At 28.5% G+C, this 22,488-nt stretch overlaps 2 protein-coding genes across 3 annotated transcripts; one reads left to right on the top strand and one right to left on the bottom strand.

Annotated features, from left to right (window-relative positions):
* Positions 1 to 8,122: 8,122 nt before the first annotated feature.
* LOC111293068 (uncharacterized) lies at positions 8,123 to 14,079 on the top strand. The gene is made up of 6 exons (XM_089766930.1): positions 8,123 to 8,204; positions 8,346 to 8,492; positions 9,039 to 9,115; positions 11,371 to 11,501; positions 13,304 to 13,421; positions 13,557 to 14,079. The coding sequence occupies exons 1-6, from the start codon at positions 8,138 to 8,140 to the stop codon at positions 13,806 to 13,808; spliced, it is 792 nt and encodes a 263-aa protein (XP_089623056.1). The 5' UTR covers positions 8,123 to 8,137; the 3' UTR covers positions 13,809 to 14,079.
* Positions 14,080 to 15,337: 1,258 nt separating this feature from the next.
* LOC111292462 (uncharacterized) lies at positions 15,338 to 20,618 on the bottom strand. 2 transcript variants are annotated; one of them, XM_022884864.2, is made up of 9 exons: positions 20,478 to 20,602; positions 19,198 to 19,317; positions 18,843 to 18,931; positions 18,619 to 18,757; positions 16,776 to 16,850; positions 16,528 to 16,649; positions 16,353 to 16,428; positions 16,171 to 16,230; positions 15,338 to 15,718 (listed from the first exon to the last, which is right to left on the bottom strand). In XM_022884864.2, exons 2-9 carry the CDS (start codon positions 19,309 to 19,311, stop codon positions 15,590 to 15,592), a joined length of 804 nt encoding a protein of 267 aa, XP_022740599.1. In that variant the 5' UTR covers positions 19,312 to 19,317; positions 20,478 to 20,602; the 3' UTR covers positions 15,338 to 15,589. The 2 variants fall into 2 exon arrangements, 1 of the variants encoding a protein (XP_022740599.1); XR_016345826.1 differs by having other exon boundaries at positions 15,630 to 15,718; positions 16,171 to 16,264; positions 20,478 to 20,618.
* Positions 20,619 to 22,488: the final 1,870 nt, after the last annotated feature.

Here is a 22,488-nt window from a genome sequence, read left to right as displayed (position 1 = left end):
TAAAAGATAAGCAATCAGAACTGAGTTGAGGTCAAAGATGAATCACCAGGATGAAATTACGAGTCAAAAAAATGATCTAGATTGAGTCGAGATCAGATAACCAGAACAAAATCATAAGTCTAAAAAATGAAATGACTAAGACTGAGTTGAAGTTAAAATAAATGATCAGGATGAAATCGTAATTCAAAAAAATAATATGGACTAAGTTGAGATTAGATGACCAAGACGAAACCATCAATCGAAAAGAACAAAGTGACCAAGACTAAGTTGAGGTTGAAGATAAATGACTGAGATGAAATCATGAGTAAAAAAAATGATCTGAACTGAATCGATATCGAATGGGTGATAAATGATAATGCAACAATGTAAATGCATGTCCTATCTGGGATATAATATGTGTAATGCAAATATTACTAAATCAATGCCATGAAGTCTCAATTGTGGTAACAAGGTTCTCAAGATTCTACCATCTTATATATTTCTTTTTAGTTTTCAGCATCTCAAAACAAATTCTTTCAACCAATCCATACCATTCTTTTTGCCTGATCATAACTCATAGGTCATGTCAACCATTTTATTATTGAATTCATCACTGGGTCATCTTATTTGCCTCATGGTAAACCATATTTTCATGTTTCTTTCATTTATCTCGTCTTAGATTTCTTTCAAAAGAATGGAAAACATTTTATGAAAAATGTCATTCATTTATTTGCCATCATTCAAATTAGTGATAGATATGATGCATTTACTTGATTTGTTCAGGGAAAGTTCAATTGGTGAAGAATGGGTCTCTAGTATTAAAAAAATAAAAGGTATGGTCAAGAACAACTCAAAGGATACAAAGGCAAAATGCTACGATTATTCAAATAAGACATCAACACCCAAAATAACAATTGTTCAAACAATTTTGAACTCAAACTTAAAATCATCTTTCCAAAAACATATTCCATTAATATCTTTAATCTTTAAGCCAATCATCCTCATTTTGGGACCTTCACATGAAGTTTTTTTTTAAGTTTTCATTTTTACTTAAACTACCCTTTCGAATTTTTAGTTTAAGTCTTTTTTTTTTCTTTTTTTCTTTTTTTTTGTACATCTTTTGCTCGTCTTTTCTTCTCATTTCTTTTTCCTTTGATCTATTAGTGACAATTTGATCAAGGTTTCAAATTATCCAATACCAAATTTGCCTTAATTCAACTCATGATTCTTCAAATCGAGTATTCACATTTGATTAAAATAGACTTTTAAGGGATGAAATGTAGGCTAAATGAGGGGTTTTCAAGGAAATGGATAAAATAGGCCCAAATTGTATTTAGAGGATTATCAATCTAAGAATCATTTTCTCATGTGGAGCACACTAGCATTTTGCCCTATCAGTTTTTTCATTTTTTCTCTTTTTTTTTTGTTTTTTAAGAAACTTGAGCATAAAAAGGTTTTGTCTCTAAAATTACTAAGCGTAAACAAACTTCTTGACCTTTTCCCCCCATTGTTAAAGTGATCTTTAGTTAGGGTTTTTTGCAAGAAATTTTCAATAGGCTCAAATAGGGTAGCAAAGGATAATTTTACTCTTTTTTTTAAGAAGGATAAAAGAAAGATGGTCATTTCTCATTTCAAACATGAATACTCTTAATGAAGAATATTTATTGACCAATAGCAACTTTGTGAATGAACAATTGCACAGATTATATGTTGCATCACTCCTAAAATTTTTCACCAAATTTATCCTTTTTATTTAGGAATCCAAATGAACCAATAATCTCAAATTTATCTATCAAAACACCATGAATGGTGTTTTCAAAGTCGAATCTTGAATTATCATCATGAATGTCTAAACATTTATTATTCAAAATTAAATAATGGATATGGAAGAAGGTATAAGAAGGTAAAAATAAATAATAATGTTTCACAGAAAAGAGGAATGTCATGACAATGCATCAAATGTGTCATTTTATTAAAATAATGAAGAATAAGGTGAACTCCAAATATATAAAAGAAATCTCTATTCTCAAGAAATCTTAAAAGAATAAGCAATCCCAATCAACCTCTCCAAAATCATGCCCTTAGATGATTGGGTAATGGGCTACTACTGACATTAAATGCTATGTTTCCATTGGTGTCAAAGTTTATTAGCCTTCTTTAATCAACATTTGTACCATATGTTTTAAAGTGATATAATTTTTTATAGAATGGCCAGTTGCCCTATAATGATAGTCACAATGAGTAGTGGAATCATACAACTTGGGATAGGGAGGTTCAAATTGTTTTGTAGGAATAAGAGCAATCAAATGGTTTTTGTAAAGCTCTTAGTACAAATCTATGTAACTCATAGGAATAAGGTCAAATGTAGGTTTTTCTCAATTTTGTGATTCTTGTACACCACTTGTTAGGGTAGTTGGATAAACAAAGGGCCTAAATGTAGATGGACAAGAAAGTCATAGAGTTGATTGGTAAATTGCAATAGAAGCATGACTCACAACAAGATGATATATGGGATAAATCGATTGACGGTGGTTTATGACTTGCTGACTATCAAAACTCACAACTTGAGTCTCATTTTTCTTTTTTTTAGGTATCTTTTTGTAGCAAAAGACTATCTTTCTTCCAATTTATCGCTCTTGATTGCATTTGCAATGATCTCCCCTCAAATCATTATGTCAACAAAATTTTTAGTCACGTCCCCTATCATCTTTTTATAATATGGCAACTTTAAAGTGCTTACAAACAACACTATCATTTATTTCTCTGTTAGAGGAGATTGTACTTGAGCAGTGACATCATACCACCTTTAGGCATATTCCTTAAAAGATTTAGATGTTTTCTTTTCCATACTTTCTAATGAAAGGTGATTATGAGCCATATCTATGATGTGATGATATTGGTTGATGAATGACCATGTCAAATCTTTTTACAATTTAATGCAAGCCCTATCCAACTGAACATACCATCTTGCAGAAGACCTAGTTAAGCTATCTTGAAACACATGCATGAGTTACTTTTCGTTGCTAACGTGTGCTACTATTTTGTGATAATACATTATGATATGTGTAATAAGGCACTTAGTACTGTAGTACTTCTTAAATTTTAATGCTTTGAATTTTGAAGGAATAGTCACATCTAGCACCAAACAAAGGTTGATAGCATCCATGGATCCATAAAAATCAATGCCTTTTATAGCCTATAATCTTTCTTCAATCATACTCATAGCTTGATTGATTTTAGAATCTTCTAAGGGCGTAACCGTACACAACTTCACTTCTTCTTTTATCTTATCCATTTTGGGAATTTGGATAGGCTCATATGCCTTTTCAGTGAAAACATGATTGGTATAACTCTAAACATTCCTTTGATCGAGTACATAAGACATTCTATAATTTAAGAATATGGTCTGTTGTGGCTGAAAACTTGGAGTGATTTGGGTTTAATGTAGACCAAAACCCGATGGATATGGTGATTCAGTAACTTCATGCAAACTATTTTCTTCTACCTCTTTTCCTTTGTTTATCTTTTCCAGAATGTCCAAAATCTTGCTTAATTTTCCTTCAAGTATCTCATGGGCTTTTTTTATCCTTTTAAGATGATTTGTATTGTCCTGTTCTATTTTTTTAGCTCTAACCCGAGTATAATCCTAGTGTTAAGCTATCCTCAAACCCTAATTTTTCACAATATGCAAATTCAAAAGGATGTTTATGGAACTCTCAAATTATGCATGAGAATGAATGCAAAAACATAATGCATGAATGCTATAAGGAGAATTTACCACCTAACAATTGTTATAAAAGAAAATCTTTATTGAATTGAATGTCAAATTTAACCAAATCCAACATTACATCCATGAAAAGTCTAGAGCTACTGGGAAAAAAAATTCGTAACTCATTGATACTGGCTTTGCATTTTATTAAGAAAATCCATCAATTTTTGACCATGTGCTCTCACTGGTGATACCCTTGCTTTCCACTTTTCAATCACTTCTACCATGTCATTGGCTTTGTAAACAACCACAATGATTCAATACTGCAAAGACTTCAACTAGTTATGTTTTTGCACATATGCTTTTTTCATTTGCTGACATTCTTCAGTCATGGCCTTCATTTGTGCTTTAATTCCCACTACTACTTCATTTAGCATATGGATATGCTTTTGGGCTTCAAAGAGCATTGTATCCTTTTTTTGTAGTTTTGCTTGCAATTATCTATTTTCTTGCAAAAGTTGAGCCACTTTTTGGTTAATGGATGACCATGTTGTATTAAGGTCAATGCATAAACTCCTCTACCCATCATTTTCTTGTTTCAGTGTTTGGATTTCCTTTTTTAGCTGCTTGTTTGCAAGTTTTAACTTTTCATATTCCCTTTTTAGGCCAGTAGAGGACTTTGCTAGGCTTTTCATTGATGTAACTGAGATTTTTCTTATTAAAATTATTTTGTGGCAATTAGTCCTTATGATAAATGCATGCATGATAAAAGAAAAAGATTAGTAAAAATAATATACAAAGACCAACATATACAAAAAGAAAAGACAATACATAGTGTTACAATTAAACAAACATTTAATCATGTGTCTTATTTAAGATTTTCTAACACAGAGGAAGGCATGGCTCTATCTAGGTATGGACCTTTAGGGTTAACTATATGTGGCTTTGATTACTTCTAGAAGGTTCTCAAATTGTTCCTTACATCATTGTCTATCATAGATTAGTAAGGCACCATGATTCTCACCCATTATAGGCTTCAAGCGAAAAGGGTTCAATTTGAGTGGGAGTGTTTCGTAGGTCCATACTGAGACATGAAATCTCACGAAGGCATAGATACTTCACTCCCTTATAAAAGTAGAGCTCAGGTGGAGAGCTTTATGTTATGCATATGTAAATGAATGACAAATATATACAATAAATAAATAAATTACTAAGAAAATATATTGAAGTAAACAAAAAAAATAATCCTAAATTTATTAGGCAAGGCTTGGATAATAAGAAATCATTTACTAGGTTGACTCTCAACGTCCTTAGCAGAGTTGTTAAACTGTCATAACGTATAGATCCGTAGACCTACTACTAGACATGGGTTAGAGGAGTTACTACCAATCTTTTTTGTTTAGGTGTGATTGGCCACTTGAAACAAATTCTAATCTATGAAACCAGATTTTAGATTTGGAAATATGATTATGTGTAAGGAAGATTATAACATCCTTACAGCACCTATCCAAAAGATGGTATCAATTTGATGTCAAATTATCCAAGTATTAAACATGTTTATATTTTACCAAAATATTTAATATTGAAAATTAATCCTAAAATTATCTCAATAGTTTGGTAACAATTTAAGATAATTCTCTTACCTCAAAAGTATTCATGAGGACTAGTGTCCCATCTTGAAGAGGTTCCGTCATCGGATTTATTGTAATATTTTATTTAAAAAATTAGTAAAGTTTTCAAATAGTTTGGTTAGACTTATTTTAAAACAGATCTCCTAATAATTTAGTAAGATTTTTATTCAAAAATGTTTATAAAAATTTTATTCTTTTGAGAAAAATTTATTAAGTCTCCAAATAGTTTGGTAGAACTTAATTTAGAAAGCAATCCTTTAATCATTTGGAGGATAAAAAAATTATATTATTATATTTATTATTATTAATTTTTTTGAAAATTGATTTATGAAATTTTCCAATAGATTGGTGAATTCCATAAATTTACTTGAAAAATATTTACTTTTTATTTTTTATTTTATTTTTAAAATTTATTTGAAAAGATTTTTTTTTCTTTTTTGAATAAAAATAGAATTTTGGAAAATATTCAATAAAAATAAATAATTAATAAAAATTAAAAATAAATTAAATTAAAAATATAAAATAAATAAAATCACAAAATAAAAAGAAAATAAAAAAAAACCTGTGCTTCGGGTCGAAACAACATACGGGTTAATGTGCGGGTCAACGGGTCAGAGCACGGATCTGGGTATGCAGAAACAGCATTGTATTAGGTCCTTATAAAGGCCAAGTTCAACATTTTAACCTTAAAATTCCCCTGGTCTTTTCTCTTTGTACCTGAATTCTCCATGCCCTCTCTCTAAAAATCCCAATAACACCCATCAAAAACTAAAAATTCTTGTTGGTTTCTGAAAAATCTTATCAAAATCTCATTAAAAAATTTCACCTCGCTAGAAAATTCAACTGAAAATTTCATATATTCATCGAAAAATTCATCCTAAACCCAGATTTTTCAAAAAATACCTAGAATTCTCTCATATTTCCCAAATCGCTTCAAAAACCTCCTAGAAACTTAATCCTAACCTCGAAAACCTAAAATCGAACCCAGAACTTCAAATCAATCCTAGAATCCCAAAAATCAAAATTCTCAAAACCTAAAACCAAAAGTCCCAGAAACTGAAAATTCCAAAAATTTAAACACTAGGTACTTTCACTAAATCCATCGTTCCTCTCTAAAATCCACTTTGTTGTTTCTCTAATCTTTACTTCAATTTATAAGCATCCTTAGGGCAATTTTTAAGAAATAGACAGAACCAATCCTAGGCTTGAATCCTGGGATTGGATTCTATCCAAGCACACTTTTAGGTTTCTGATTTGATCCTAATTGAATTTACAGTTACCCTGACTTAATTTTGCATTAAAAACCTTTAACTATGATAGAATTATGATATAGCTGATTCAGTTTCCATTTCCACAATTCTCACAAGAAATTAAAAAAGAAAGGAATGAAGAAAATAATAATAATAATAATAATAATAATAATAATAATAATAATAATAATAATAATAATAATATAATATACTATATTAACAATAATATAATAAAATAATAGTAACAAAAATAATGACAATAATAAAAATTGCTTCAATAAAACCCAGACATAGATGGGTGTCTACAATAAGAAAAAAGAAATATGGCTTTGAAGTGTGAGAAATGCTATCATAAAGGCAATTATGCTCATAGAATACAATAAAGTCTTAAGAAACTCTCCAAATCAAAAGTAATAAAATTGGTCAAGCAGAAAGATCTATTTATAATAAATGAATAGTCATCAATTAAGCCAATTCAAAAAGTCATGATATTCTGTATAATCATGTTTTTATGTTTAAATAAACTTTATTTAAACAGTGATGTTTCCTGTTCATATATGTTTATTTGGACCATCATGTTTTTCTCTATTCAAACACGTTTATTTATAATAAAAATAAATTTTAATAATATTTTGAAATAAAAAATAAAAGATTTAAAAATTAAATCTTTTTACTAAATAAGCTCAAGTGCCATGTGTTCAAGTGCTTATCTTTGATTTTTAAAATTATTTGATCCATTAAGAAAATTCTTAGTAAGCCTAAATTACTTAGTCTACTCCAACACTTAGTTTAATTACTTAAATAATTACTTAAATAACATAAGTAATCTCTTTTAAACTACATATAAATTATCTTTCTACTAAATGTGGGATTCTCCACTTTCTAAACTACAAATATAAACAAGCAACATGTATATATTTTTTTAAAGAAGTAACTTGTAACTTTTAAAATAAAAACTTGTAAGAAATGAATATAAAATAGTAATGTCGACAATTCATTCAATTTAATTCTTGATACATAAAATAAAAATAAAAACTTAGTTTTTGATTATTCAAAATCAACAACTTATATTTTTACAAAGTATTGGAACATAAAAAAAAATCAAACTGAAATATAACTTTTTTTTTAGCAAACTAAAATAAAACTTTTAAATATATAGAAAGAACAATTATAATTGTTATTTATGTATGAAGAGTTTAAATGAATATACCAAAGGAGCAAATATTGACAGGAACAATTTTAGATTTGATTAATGGGTATTTTATACTACTGAATAGATATGTATATATGAATATAAACTCAAAAGATTTAAAATTAAATTACACTGAATATTAAGTACATTCATCCATAATTAATTAATATTTTCATTTAATAAAAAAGCATTAATTAAGAACACAATTAATTTAATTTACTATTTGCATAATTTAAAAAAATGATCAATTAAGAAAAAAATTAATTTAATAAATTATCAAAGGCATGTGCATGGTTCACTATTTGCAGTTTTGAAATTAGTCTAGATAGATTGATTAATAGTATTTAGTTGAATTTTATCAGAACAACTAAAAAAAATGGGAATAAGAGGAGAATGTGTGAAAGTTGGAACAGACAGGCCCCTTGGTAGCCAAAAAGTCTACGGTCTCTCAGACAAAAACATTTATTCTGTCTCTTTCTCTTTTGAATTTTGATCATGATTCACTGCTACATTCATAAATAGTTAAGGTATACGTTTTTCTTTTCTTTTTTTTTGGCTAATAAATTCTCTGTATTATTCTGAAGAACTAAAGAGGATGGCCAAGACCAACACTGGGAAAGGCGGTACCGGAGTTAGGCAGTACAACAAATCAGAACTTCCGCGGTTGAGATGGACTCCTCAGCTTCACCAACACTTTGTTCATGCTGTGGATCGCCTTGGTGGAAAAAACAGTCAGTTCTTTTCAAATATTAATGTTTTTTAACCTTTGCCTTCCCCTAACTAGCTAAGAAATTCTTACCAGAATTGAGTTTGCATAATAAGCTATTAGCACAGATCCTGTTCGAAAACAAGATTTTCGTTTGACTTTTAATAAAAAAAAGCAATATATATATATATATATATATATATATATATAATAATCATGTGCTGAACCTACAGTTTAACTGGATCATGAATCACGCTTAAGAAATGATATTTAATAAATCTAAAATTGGAATCGTAATGTTTATGACCTGTTTTGGATATAAAAAAATCATGTGCTCTATTAATAAAGTACTGAATTCTGAGTTTTAGGCACCTTGACAGTTTTAAATACCGAAAGAAAATTATGAAACTGGTGTGATTCTGCACTACTTTTTTGATGTTCTAAGTAAATTTGCAGCTTGATTCATAATTACTCTATGCCTTTACGTTACTAGTAGCAGAAGAAATTCTGAAACCTATAATTGCTACGTGTATAATTGATGGATGCAATCGATTGTTGGTTGAATTTGCAGAAGCAACACCGAAGCAAATATTGCAGATGATGAGTGTAAAAGGGCTCAGCATTTCTCATATCAAAAGCCATCTTCAGGTATACGATTTTTTTTAAAATTTTTATTAGTTCGAAAGTAAATTAACAATAATATTGGAAAAAAAAATCGTGATGAACCCAAAAGTAGTCCTCATCATTACAACAGAAAAAATCTAAAATCTACTGCAAATTTGCCTCTACAATCTAAAATCTGATCATAAAAGGTTTTACCCTGTACAATATTATGACCTATAAATTAAAAGTTTAGCCTAAGATAATTATTCTCCAAGTCTATAAATATATACATATGTGTATATACATATATATATATATATATATCCTATTTGAATTAATATTTTTGGAATTTAAAAAGCACATACATATACAAGAACCTATGAAACTACAAGGGTTTCTGAAAGTTTTTATTTCCCACGCATTTCTGCTATCTCATTTGCCTTTTCTCTCAATTTATATATCTATCATGTGGGCATCAGATTTGTTCCAAACAGCTACTAATCTGTATTGAAGGGGGAACATTAAATTCATTTGTTTGTCAATTGTTTTTTTGGTATTTGAAATTGTCTGACATTGAATTTTAATTATTAAAATTAATTCCAGAACTATACCAACAAATCATACCTTCGTTGTTGACAAAAAATGGGTTTTTATCTGTTTGTACATCTTTCTCAAAAAGTTATTTATATATTACAATTTTTAGAAATTATAAACTGTCAAATTGATTTCCTCATTGTTTTAAGTTATTCATATTTTTTTCCCTTTCCATTCCCCTTCCATTACAAACAGAAAATAAATCAACCTTTTTATTCTGTGTACGTCTTTCATCAGCACAAGTTTCGTAAAACAATAGGGCTAGTTTATGTGCACCTTCATACCAAAAAAACACTTCAGAGGTAACTGATATGTAGGGCTTTTCTTTTTATTTGTATAGAGAGTGAAGCAGAGAACTACATTCACTTATTATCAAGTCAATATGTTTGGATTCAATGCAAAGCTTTGGGCTCCTGTAAAGAAAATTAAATGTGATATACCTGAAATTAAAGCCATATATATGTTTTATAGTACTTGAACACAGTAAACCACACATAGGATTGGGTAATTAATTACCTTAGATCATGTTTGATATATAAGATGATAGATATGATAAAATAATAATCATTTTATATTATGTTTTATTTGTATCTAAAAAAATGGATAGGATAATAAGGAGAATTAATTATTCTCTTGATATAAAATGATTCAATCATTCTCAAATTAAAAGGATTATTTTTAATCTATGTGATTAAATTTGCATGTCTTATTATATTATTAAAAATTATATTAATAGTTTAAATTATATAAATTTTGAGAAAAAATAATTTTAACCAATAAATAAATTATTTTATCTTAATCTTTACACAAATTAAATATAAGATAAGATGATATTATTTAATCTAATTCTATTCTTAATATCATTTAATTCTATCTTATTATAATATTATATACCAAATACATCTTTAAACCCATGACCTTAATTTGATGATGGTCTCATAGAACTTGAAATGTTTCATGTGATGTTTAAATAAAGAATTTGGCATGCGTATGGAATTATGGATTAGGTATATATGCCATCTAATAAAGCAGGCTTCATCTTTAAAGTAAGTTAGATAGAGCGGGTGGGGGCTACTGCTTTAAAGTAGATATAATCAGCAGTCCCGCAAACTCTATAGATCCTAGAAATGGATTAATACCTAACCAGGTTTAATGTAACTTTCCAAGTTAATCTTAATCTTGTATTTTACATTATAAGGGGATTTGGGAGGTTGCAACCAAAAAAAAGAAAAAAAAAACACTGCTTATTACTTAAATCAACTTTTTTTATTAACAATCATATGATTTATTGGTAAAATGTTGAATTTTTTTCTTCAATAATCAAAGTTCAATTCTTGAAAACATCAAGTTATATTAAAAAAAAAAAAAGGAAAAACCTTTCTTGTAGTTGCAAGCTCATTCATGGTGAAACTTCTTGCTAACATACCTTGTTTTAATTTTCTGCATCAACTTATGTGATTTTTTTACACAATGTGTCTTTCTTCATTTTCAATATTCTCCATGCATATGTATCTGCTTAATTATAATTCTTTCATATTAATGTGCATTCTTAGGCCATAAAAAGTCCAAGGTCGTACGCACATCCCTAAATTAGTCTTTTATTTGAGTAATTAAGCTAATAGTCACAAATAGCATAGTGTGATTTGATGCATTTTATATTTTGACATTATATTCTTACCCTCATTCCATTTTGATTAATCCCATAGATGTACCGGAGCTGGAAAGATAGTAAGAACATGGACATGTTTGTACCGGTGAGGCACTTGCGTTTTAGAAGATCACCATGCCTTAAACACAATGCAGCCCTCTTTACGTCAAATCGCGCATTATCTAAGAGGTAGTACAAACCAACCAAAAAAATATAAATTTCTGTTCAAGTCTTTAATTATTGCCGAAAAAATTTGTTCTTGAACTAAGACTTTTAGAACCATTAATATTACAGCAAAATTTCACAATCAATTGACCCAGTCCTTGTGTCCAAGTAGCTCAAATTTATTAAAAAAAAAAATTTAGTAGATTTGATAATTGTTTTTATTTATTTTATATTAAAAATATATTAAATTATTAAATTATAATTTTTTCGATACTTCAAATATAAAATAAATTTTTTATTTTATTAAACTAATACACTATTTAATTAAATTTTTAATATTTTTATTTAAATTTTTTTTAAACTTTTACCGTGATTAATGTTGGTTGCAAACAAGTCATCTAGAAAGTCTAACTTTTCTGACCCCATTTCTGCCTCCACGGCAAGATTTTTCTTGTAGTGATTAATGGTATTTGCGAGCAAGTCATCCAGAAATTCTAACTTTTTTGACCCCTTTTTTCCTCCACAGTTTTTCAGCCACTGATGTGATTTTTAGAAAATAAGCGTGCATCCCTTATCCACATTAATTGTCATGAGTCACCACCACATTCCCACTGAACCGAAAGCCTTTTCCAATGTCCATGTCTCTTTAATTTAAAATTTAGCAGAAGACCTTTTATGTTCATGAAAGCATATTAAGTTTGTCTCCAACCACATGGTTTATGCATGCCCTGCCATCTTTGTTTCACTGTAGAAAATTATTTCTTGGCATGACAAGAATTCAATTTATCTAATTTTCATGTCTTGGTTGGATGTTTAAAGGAAAATTTGAAAGATAAAGAATACAAATTGGAGAAAATTATGATTTACATTCCGGAGAATCATAACTTGTTACGATGTCAAACATTTTTAATTAATGCATTAGTACATTTGAGCATTTGACTCTATAGGTTTTTAATTTTTAAAAAGAAAAAATTAAATGTGTTTGGTGGGACTTGTGAGACAAAAATAATCAAGCAAAATATGGATATAAATTTTCCAATCACATGTGAGAACTTCAGCTTTGTTAGATTGGAGATTGTCAAACCCAAAATTCAATTGACCCATATATATGGCCTACGGAAGTCCTACCGAAACGTGAAACATAGAATTTTACTCTACTAGTTAATATTAAATACCCTTAGACTTAGCTTTTTATTAAGTTGTTCCTACACAAAGTTCATTCTATGAAGTATGAACAATTACAAATTTCCAAAAGTTTGGTGACATTTCCCTCAATATTAAGAACCCTTAGACTTAGCTTTTGCCAAGTTGTTCCTACAAAAAGTTCAATGACCAATTCCAAATTTCCAAAAGTTTGGTGACATTTCCCTCTAGCTTGGCTAATTGGTCTTCTATTTGAACTGCCCTTATACCGATATTTTAATTTATAGTACCAAAAAAAAAAGGGTTTGGCGGTCTAAACTCTAGATTAGGTACATTGGAATCTTGAGAAAATTGGGATTGGGGAGCGTATTTAATAGTTAGTTAAATCCTTCCAAGGGCTCATTTATAACTGGTTTGACTTGTCCTTATGTTTGTAGAGAAAGTCCAAACTAGTGGCGAACTAGGGCTACCCACCTCTCCTGGTTGAGATGGTGGTTCATTGACAATTTTATTTGCCTTCATATCCATCATTCTCTTAATTTTTTTTATTCTTATTTTAAAAAATAGTCGCAGTCTAAGGATCATTCGCCTAATTTTGTATAACTATTAAGGCATTCAGAATACTGGTTGAAGGGGATTTGTATTGGTTAGAGGACTGTCATGAGATGTCCGATGCTTTGCAGGGTAGTAGAAAATGAACACAAAGAGTGGGAATGCGAAGGGGGAAATTTTTCAAAGGAAAGCAATCATAGCCTTTTACAAATGGAAGAAGCAGCTAATCTCTTTCAGCATCAGCAGCAGGTATCAATCACATAGTAATGTTGCAAAATTTTTTTTTCTTGTGGCATCAACATGCAAATTAATTAAGATAATCACCCATTACACTAAAAAAAAGCAAAAAATTGAAAGCTAAATGACTTATTTTACGTTTTACAGGACTTACAGCCTGCAAAAAGGTTGAAAGATGAAGGTATAATTGGAGGGTTAGCAGAAGTTTGTGAGCTCTCTCTATCTTTCAGTACTCCTTCCCCAGCTGTTACCATAAAAGAATCAGAAGATGAGAAAGGCTACTTTTACCCTCTAATAGATGATCTGATCAGCCACCCAACTTTCATAAGGACTTCAAAAATATCCAATAACAATTACATAAATTTGGACCTAACCATCTCAACCTCATTTCCCAATTGATCACACTTGGATTAATACTAAATTAATTTGTAGTAAAAAAATAGTTTTCTTCTTTTTTTTTAAGGAAACGACTTACTTGATACGATATGTATAAGCAGCTTTTTTTTTCTTTTCCTTAATGTAAAAGAACAGAAAATTTATAGTCTTAGATTAGATTATTCTATATATACACTAACTAAGATGGAGTTCAAAAACCCCACGAGTAGCCGATTGTAAAATTTTGTCCCATGTCTAACTATAAATAAAGATGGCCATATGTTTTATTTCTTTTTTAATTAATTATTTTTATTTTTTAATATATTTTAAAATGTATATGTCACTTTGCTAATTCTGTATGTGGAGTCTAAAAGTTTACTAGCATCCATTTCTTTTATGTTATTTGTCAGGAGAATCTATCACTTGCAATCCAGCCACAAGAAATAGTCCAAATAAAAATGTAAATTTTCTCTTTTTTTTTTTTACTAGTAATGGGGGCAAGATCAGAAAAATCCGATTAAGATATTCAGAAGGCAATGTTGGTGAACCAGCTCTTTCCATTATTTATTTTTTAATACAGCTATTATCACCACACCATTCATACGTATAAATTGCACCATCTATGATTGAATCTAAGGCCCATGATACAGGCCAACCTCACTCTTTTAAGCAGGGAGGTTAACCATGCCCAATGGAAATTGTTCTAATTTAACGATTGAAATTCATTACAGCATGTTCTATTTTGTCGCTCAACTACTACATTGAATTTTGTTTTTTTAATTTTAGCAAAAACACTGAACTTACAGAAATAAATTCTTAACTTTTAATTTATATTTAAATAAATTCTTAATTTTTATTTTGTATCCAAATCAATCATTAACCTTTAATTTATACTTAACTAAGATCTTAGTATAAATAAATATTTCATTTGAAATAAGAATTTATTTGGATATAAATCAAAAGATAAAGCTTTATTTAAGTATAGTTAAAGTATAAGAATTTATTTAAAAAAAATATTAAAATTTTAAATTATATATTCAATGTAATATTTAAATTTTAAAAATTTTTAATATGGTAACTAAATTATAAATACGTTAATTAATATGATATTTAAAAAATTAATTTTTCGTCACGTATCATCATTTGAAATTAATCATATTAAATGTTAGTATCAAATTAATTAATAAATTTATAATTACTAAATTAAAAATTTATAAAATTTAAGTACCTCATTCACATTTCGTTGTAGTTTAAAAATCATTTATGATACTTACCTTTAAAAAATTAAAATAGTTCAAGAAATTTTTTAATATTTTAGTCATTTTTTTTCTACGAAATTGAATTTATGTAAAGACTTTTTTAATAAAGAGATTACAATCCATGATAAGGAAAATGATTAAAAATATTAAAATTTGAATCATAATCATGATAAATATTGCTTTTTAAAAGTAGCTGTAACTTAATAAATCAATTAAAGTAAATTTCAGATTCTAATTATCTTTTTTTTTCCAAACGAAAATAAATCAATCTTTAAAAATAGCACCAACAATACGGAGAAAAACCAGCCTGTGGCACTTTTACCTTTTTCATCCAGATTTCGTACCCAAGATCATATACAGATTTAGTCAATCACGCTTCAGCATTACGTGATGATTTGTCAGATTGAATCAGATATAGGACGGCTCTGTGGTTTTCAACTATACCTTCTATACCATTTACACTTTAACAAACCAGAAGAGAGAATGCACAGTACAAGGCATTAATCCTAAAAAAGAGGATTTTCTTTACCACTTTCGATGTACCCTTCACTGCCTCTTTGCTAATGTCTTCCTTAATCCCCTGATAATCTTTCCAAACCACATCAAGTTCATAACTGATAGGACTAATGGCACAACAAATATTAACAATTGCCCGTAGTTGTGCATCTGCTTAACCTGTTTTGAGGAGAAAACAACGGTAGGCTGTTAACTTGATGACCCAGCGGATTGATTTTGTCCAATAAAATATAAATGAAACAATTGTAGGATGATATAATGACATTTAAATGCCAAATCCATGTCAACATTTTAAAAACAAAAATATAAACCATCATCTTTTAATTTGTATCAAATAAACTTTTATTTCAAAAGAAAGATTGATTTATTTTAAGAATTTATTTAAATACAAATTATAAATTAAAGGTTTATTTGGATACAATAAAAATACAAAAGCTTTTCTAAGTAAAGGAGTAAAGTTTGTGTGCTTTTTTGGTTTTTTAACCTTTACGGTTTTATATAAAAAATTTACGACTGTCTTGAAGTGAACGCTGTTACCGACAGAAGTAGCTAGCAAAGAATAAACAAACCTACAGCTGACATCAGGTAAAGTTTTTTGGGAATTTTTTTACCTGATCATAGTGCAAGTAGAGGTGGTAAAATAGATAAATAAACGGGAGTATTCTAGCAACCTGCCAGGAAATCATCAAATTTCAGTATATCTAACTGCAAGATAAATTAGTGGAAGGATATCAATGCAAGCATTAACAGTATAAAGCAAAAAGTTTGAAAGTAACAAACATATTTCACTCACCAGCCATGTGACAAATATTACAACCCCATTAATTAAGTAAGCTCTTGATCTCTTCATTCCAGCTGTGTCAAGATACCTATATAAAACCAGAATATCCTTAACATAGTCTAAAACTAACATGCATTTTACAATTGACACGAAGGAGGAATGAACTAGTATATAGATAAGTTTTTACCATCTCAAGTTAATCCCCGGGGTTGTAGTCTCAGAGATGAGTATCATGAAGGTGTAAAGCTGACCTTCCCCAGTCAACATAGCATATGCTACAGCTGCTGCTGACAGAAGATGATGAAGGACCTGAAATAGCAACATTTCAGGTTGATTTACATCAGGATCAGATTGAACATCAATCATCACCAACTAGGTTTCTATAGAAAGAAGAAAAAGTAGGGCAAAATTCTAATCAAATAATAAAATACTTACAAACTCCATTCCACCGAGAGAAGGGTAAAACCAAATGATCATCCCAAGGTCACTAAGAAAGTAACCAACAGATACCTATCAAAAAATTTGTTAAAAAATGGCGAGTAAGATTATTTTACTTAAAGGTCAGCTAGAGGTGATAATATGCATACCTAGGGAAATGTTAACACAAAATGAAAACTTTTAGCAAGATGAATTTACAGCAATATTACTCCCTCTTGTACATATAACATGGCTACAATTAGTTTCAGCTGCATTAATAATTGACTTGATGGACAGAATGTAATTAGTCTGGTTGGTAAATAACATTTTGCAGCTTCTCTGAGTGTATTTGTTATTCATTTAGTTATTCATTTGATAGTTCAGTACACTGCAATATAAAAAGGCTAAAAGACTATAAATCCCCGTACTTTCCCAAATATAGGCCCCTATCCTTATTTATTTCTCAGATAAGGGCTCAACTGAGTACAATAAACAATAAGTGCTATTCTAAGAAATTTGAGAAAGTAAAGGTGTTTTTAGTATTTTAACCCTATCAAAATGAAGGAAAGCAATACTTACTACAACCAAATACTAAAACAAGCCCATTTTAGATATTGCATCCTAGCAAAAATATATGGATAGAACTACCAGGCATAAAGTGTTAGCAAATGTCAATAGAGTAAGAGCTATCAGCTAAATTTAGTTATCCTAGTCACGAGAATCAAAATACTAGGCCAAAAGGCTTAATTAGGCAGATATGCTCCTTAGGTCTGACTGTTCCAACTAACCATGCTCCAAACAAAGACCTGGACTACTTTGCTCTTTAACAGTAATTGCAAGGTGGTTCAAGAAACTCCATAGCCAAACCACAATCCCTGCACCAGATGTCCATTGTTTGACAATGATAACAGATACAACCATGCCTCGTGGCCATGAAAGATTAGAAACACAGGCTAAGATTGTACATTCATAGTGTCGGAGGCATAGCTTTTAATTGCAAATTTGCAGTCATGGTGAAATATGTTTGCTGTAAGCTAATTACATGCGACATAGGTGAAATTTATTCTGAAGAGTAATCTTCACATCAGAAGTGAATTGAGCCAAGCCTAGCATATCCCTACAAAAATTGAAACCCAGCTTACTATAAAGTTTCAATGCTAGAGTTTGACCTTGAGTTTGAGAAATGCACACTTTAAGCTTAAAGTTCAGTTTGTTAAAAATTTGCAAGATGGTATTAACATCAATGCATATTTTTTTCGCCATGATTATGTTGCTTGTTTCACACATAAATAAGAATTTTGGCAAAGGAGATATTTTATATATTGCTGGGACCTAAGAAACCAAATTGCAGAGAGCCTTAACACATCAAAACGAAAGAATTGCACTATTGCAGGCATAATCAAGGATGGCATATTACATGGATAAACATATGATAGAACTCTTCATTGCTGTTCCTAGTAAATGGGAGATCAATTTCACCAGAAAAAATCAACAGCAATTGACAATTATTTGTCCTATCAATGGCAATGACCCCTACATTATTTGAATTTATGAAATAAAATCGTATTAGAAATATTTTCGTTCACAAGAAATTTAAACATTCAGGGAAGAAAACACTTAATTGCTACTTCTAAACGATACACTACACATGCTAAAAATAAACCATTCTGGAGGAATTTATGTTCCAAAGGGCATGACTAAAACAATTATCATGAAGACATGTTATTACAGGCAAGGCATATCAACTTCTTAATAATATCCAATATTCTAAACCAAGAATAAAAGACCAATTATAAATGATTAAATATTATCTCAATTGCCAAAGTTTTCCTCCAAGATGAAAAGAAAAAGCTATCCTCACCCCCAATGTGAATGTAGACAGTGCAGAACTGCGGAAAGTAATAAGGCTACCATGTTGGTGGTCAGAATATAGATTTGACCAAAACACAAAGTATAAGGACATAACTGTTATGAAAATGGCATGAAAAGTTGACATGGATCTGCATAAACCATCCAGACATTAATTCTGTTTCTATATAAATAAATAATAATAACACATTCAAGCTAACTAGAAATATCAGTCACCGGTTGCTCCATTCAGTGCGTTGGACTTTGGACAGGCTGGGATAGCTCTTAAAGTAAACATTGCTAAACAACTGGGTAACATCATAGACCTGGAAAATGATAATGGTCAAATTTTGGGGAAAAAAAAGAAGGGAAAGAAAGTAGAAGAGAAATAAAAAAAAAAAGGTTTAAACAGAGGAAATGAGAGAAATAACAGTAAAAACTAAAAAGAAACAAAAGCTCAATGAAAAAGAATCATCATTAAAGAAAAAGATAAAAAAAATTAGAATAATATAGTTGCCAATCATCATTCTAACTCAACTGAATTATTTTCAAACTAAATAATGAATCATAAAATTTTGATTAGAAAGCATACCATCTTGGAAGCACAAATGCCACAAATAACTGATGTGTATGGGATGAAGGAATCTGCCAGTAAATATTCCTTGACTAGCTGCTCAGCCTGATTTTGGTAAGATTTTATCTCCATAGTTTCCTGTTTAGAAACCAATATTAGAGCAAATTCCTCAAACAATCAGTCTTTGAAGATGAATTTTCTGTAACCTCTTCGATTCTGTTTTCTTCTCGTTCTTCATGATGAATAAGATTTAAAACCGTTTTAAGAAAAGAATGAACACCATAAAAAAATAAAAATAAAAAAAGGAAGAAATTCTATGCTCTGACTATACTTTTAATTTAAATCGACTATCAAAATATAGCATGCACCACTTTGCATTCTCATCTAAGCAAGGAAAACAGTATGAAACCACTTTGTTCGCTATATATGAAAGACAATAAGAGAACAATATTACTATTTTGAAGGACTTCATTTTTTTCATACCAATCATCTGAAAAGAGGAAAGTTGGGGGGCAAGAGGAGGATGGCTATGATGGGAAAATTGGAAAATGTACACACTAAGCACTCAAAAGAGAATTAGCAATTCAGTATCCAATTTATAATGGGCATATCCTCAAAGTCGTTTAGCAACATTTTTAATAAAAAGTTGGGGGGGGGATTAAACATTTTTAAACATTGCAGGAAAAGCATATCTAATGCAACAAGAAATTCCTTCAGAGTTCAGGGGGTATAAAACATGCCAAGGCATCAAATACAAATAACATGTACGATTAATTCATTTCAATACTTAATGCTCCATTCACGTCAATGGTGGTTCAGGATTCTTTCCCCTACAAAAAAAGTTCAGTTTCCATTGTTTCTTGGCAAAATGTTATTCGAGTTAAAAAAAAAATTCAAATGATGCAAAAGCACGATAAAAACAGCAAAAGAAAACCAAGCTTTTTCATTAATCTTTTTGTAGCTATTGATACAATTACTTCACATCGTCAAACTAATCACGATTTTTAATTTATTCTCCTTAATCTGTTGCATCAATTAGTCTTTTAAAATCCTAAAAAATGAAATTAAAAGTTAAAATACCACTGATTTATTAGAAAAAAAAAAGTATTCAACATAAACATCAATGCAAAAAAATCAAGAACGAACCATCAAATTAACAACTAAAAATAATATGGAAACCACAAAAAAAAAATCAATGATACAACTATCAAAACCAAAATGATTATGCAAGAAATGAAAAAACAAAATTAAAATTATTCGAAGAAAAAAGAAAATGAAGGAGAGGATAATAGGATTACCAGAATCGGATAAAAACAATAACCGTAAATTGGGGAAGAAATCAGGAAGGGCAAAAAGGAAGAGATGGATGATGTTGCATTCCTTAAATAATGTAGTTGTCTTTTTTTATGTTTTAATTTTTGGAAATAAATAGAAATATATAGGAATAAATAATAATACTTTGCACATTATTGTTATTATTATTATTATTATTATTATTATTATTATTATTGATGATTTTATGCGATTCCGATCATGTATGGCAATGGTTTCATTACTACGGAAAAAGAGAAGCAACGCCGAAAAGAAGGGAACCAATTAAGAACTCACGCAATCTAAACTAAAACTCAAAATGGATCTTTCAAAGAAAAGAAGAATGCTTTCTGATTAAGCCAAACGCCTCGCATCTATTCCATTCTCTACACAAATATTATATCCAAGGAAAGAAGATTCATTTTTAATATATCACCTTCTAAGAAGTTAATTCTAGTTATATTAGTAATTTTTATATAATATATAAGAGATAAATGTTAAATTTATTTTTCTATAGTTTGAGGATTCTATATTTACCATTTTAATTTTTTTTTATATAATTTTACCATCCAACTATTTTATGCAATTTAAAATATCTATTAATGAAAATATAAAATTTTATCTAAATTAAAGAATATTCTATTAAAAATTTTAATTATTTTTTTAATTTTTATTATATGAAAAATAAAAATTACTTTATTTAAAATTCTAAATAAAGGTAATATAAATAAAAATAATTAATTTTTTCCTAAAAATACCAACAATGCAATTTATTTTTTTATTTAAAAAATAATCTTATTCCTCCAAAATTTTTTAATAACAAATATGACAAATAAAAAATTAATTAACAATGTCACTTATTTAATATATAATAAATAAAGATAATATCAATAATTAAATAAAAATAAAATAATTAAATTATTTTTAAATGCCAACAATGTCACTAATTATATAAATGGTATTTTTAAATAAATTATTTATTGCAAAATTTTTGGGAGAATAAGATTATTTTTTAAATTAAAAAATGAATGCATTTACTGAAATATGTAAAGTAAGAAATTGATAAATTTATTTATAAAAAATAATTTTATTATAATTAAAAAGTACTAAAATAAAAAATGTTATGGAATTTAAGTTAAAGAAATTCGTGATCATTAGAAAATGAAAGAAAAAAGCACAAAATTTTTTTGAGTATTTTTATATTGTAATTTAAGTTTCTGAAAAATTCACTAGTTTAATATTCAATGACTCCAAATACTAATCACTAAAAAGGTTAAATTAATATACCCTTGATTTTTATTTTAATTTACAAAAAAGACAAAAATTATATAGAGTAAGGTCGAATACTAAATTTGAAGTAGCTACATAAATAAATAATAATAATGTCAAGTAAATGATAAAAATGTAAGAAGATTACAAGTTTATTTCAAAAATCAATTAGTATAATGATGTATGCATTTGATTAAAATTTAATTACTTAAAATTAATAAAATAACTAATAATCGAAATTGTTGATTGAAAATATAACTAATAGTAAAAAAATAATTTAAAAATAACATTTATTTTTTTCTAAATTTTTTATAAAATTTGATTTTGTGGGAAAATGAATGTGAAAAAATGGTTATAGGAAGAAAATATCTTTTAGTAAAAAAATTATTAAGTCGAACCTCCTTGATAATGAATGTTGTCAAATAATTTCACCATTTGATTCAGTTTTATAATATTGTGGATTTGTGGCATGTCGAATAACATAAATTTATAAAAACAAAAAAAAAAATTCAACATAAAGAAAGAAATGTTAAAAAGAAAAAAAAGTAAAAACACAAAAGTATTTTTAAGTATATAATAAAACCGATTGTAGCACTTTTAATGATAATCAAAATTAAATGATTAACAAAAATTATAATATTAATCTATGGATTGAGTTAGAACTTAGTTAATTAAAATTAATACCGAATAGAATTGTTAATCGATTGTAATATTATTTTTTATAAATAT

The sequence above is a fragment of the Durio zibethinus genome, chromosome 10 (genome assembly GCF_047325235.1).
Source record: "Durio zibethinus cultivar Kanyao isolate XHJ-2024 chromosome 10, ASM4732523v1, whole genome shotgun sequence".
NCBI classification, from domain to species: Eukaryota; Viridiplantae; Streptophyta; class Magnoliopsida; order Malvales; family Malvaceae; genus Durio; species Durio zibethinus.
This window is presented reverse-complemented; position numbering and strand designations above follow the sequence as displayed.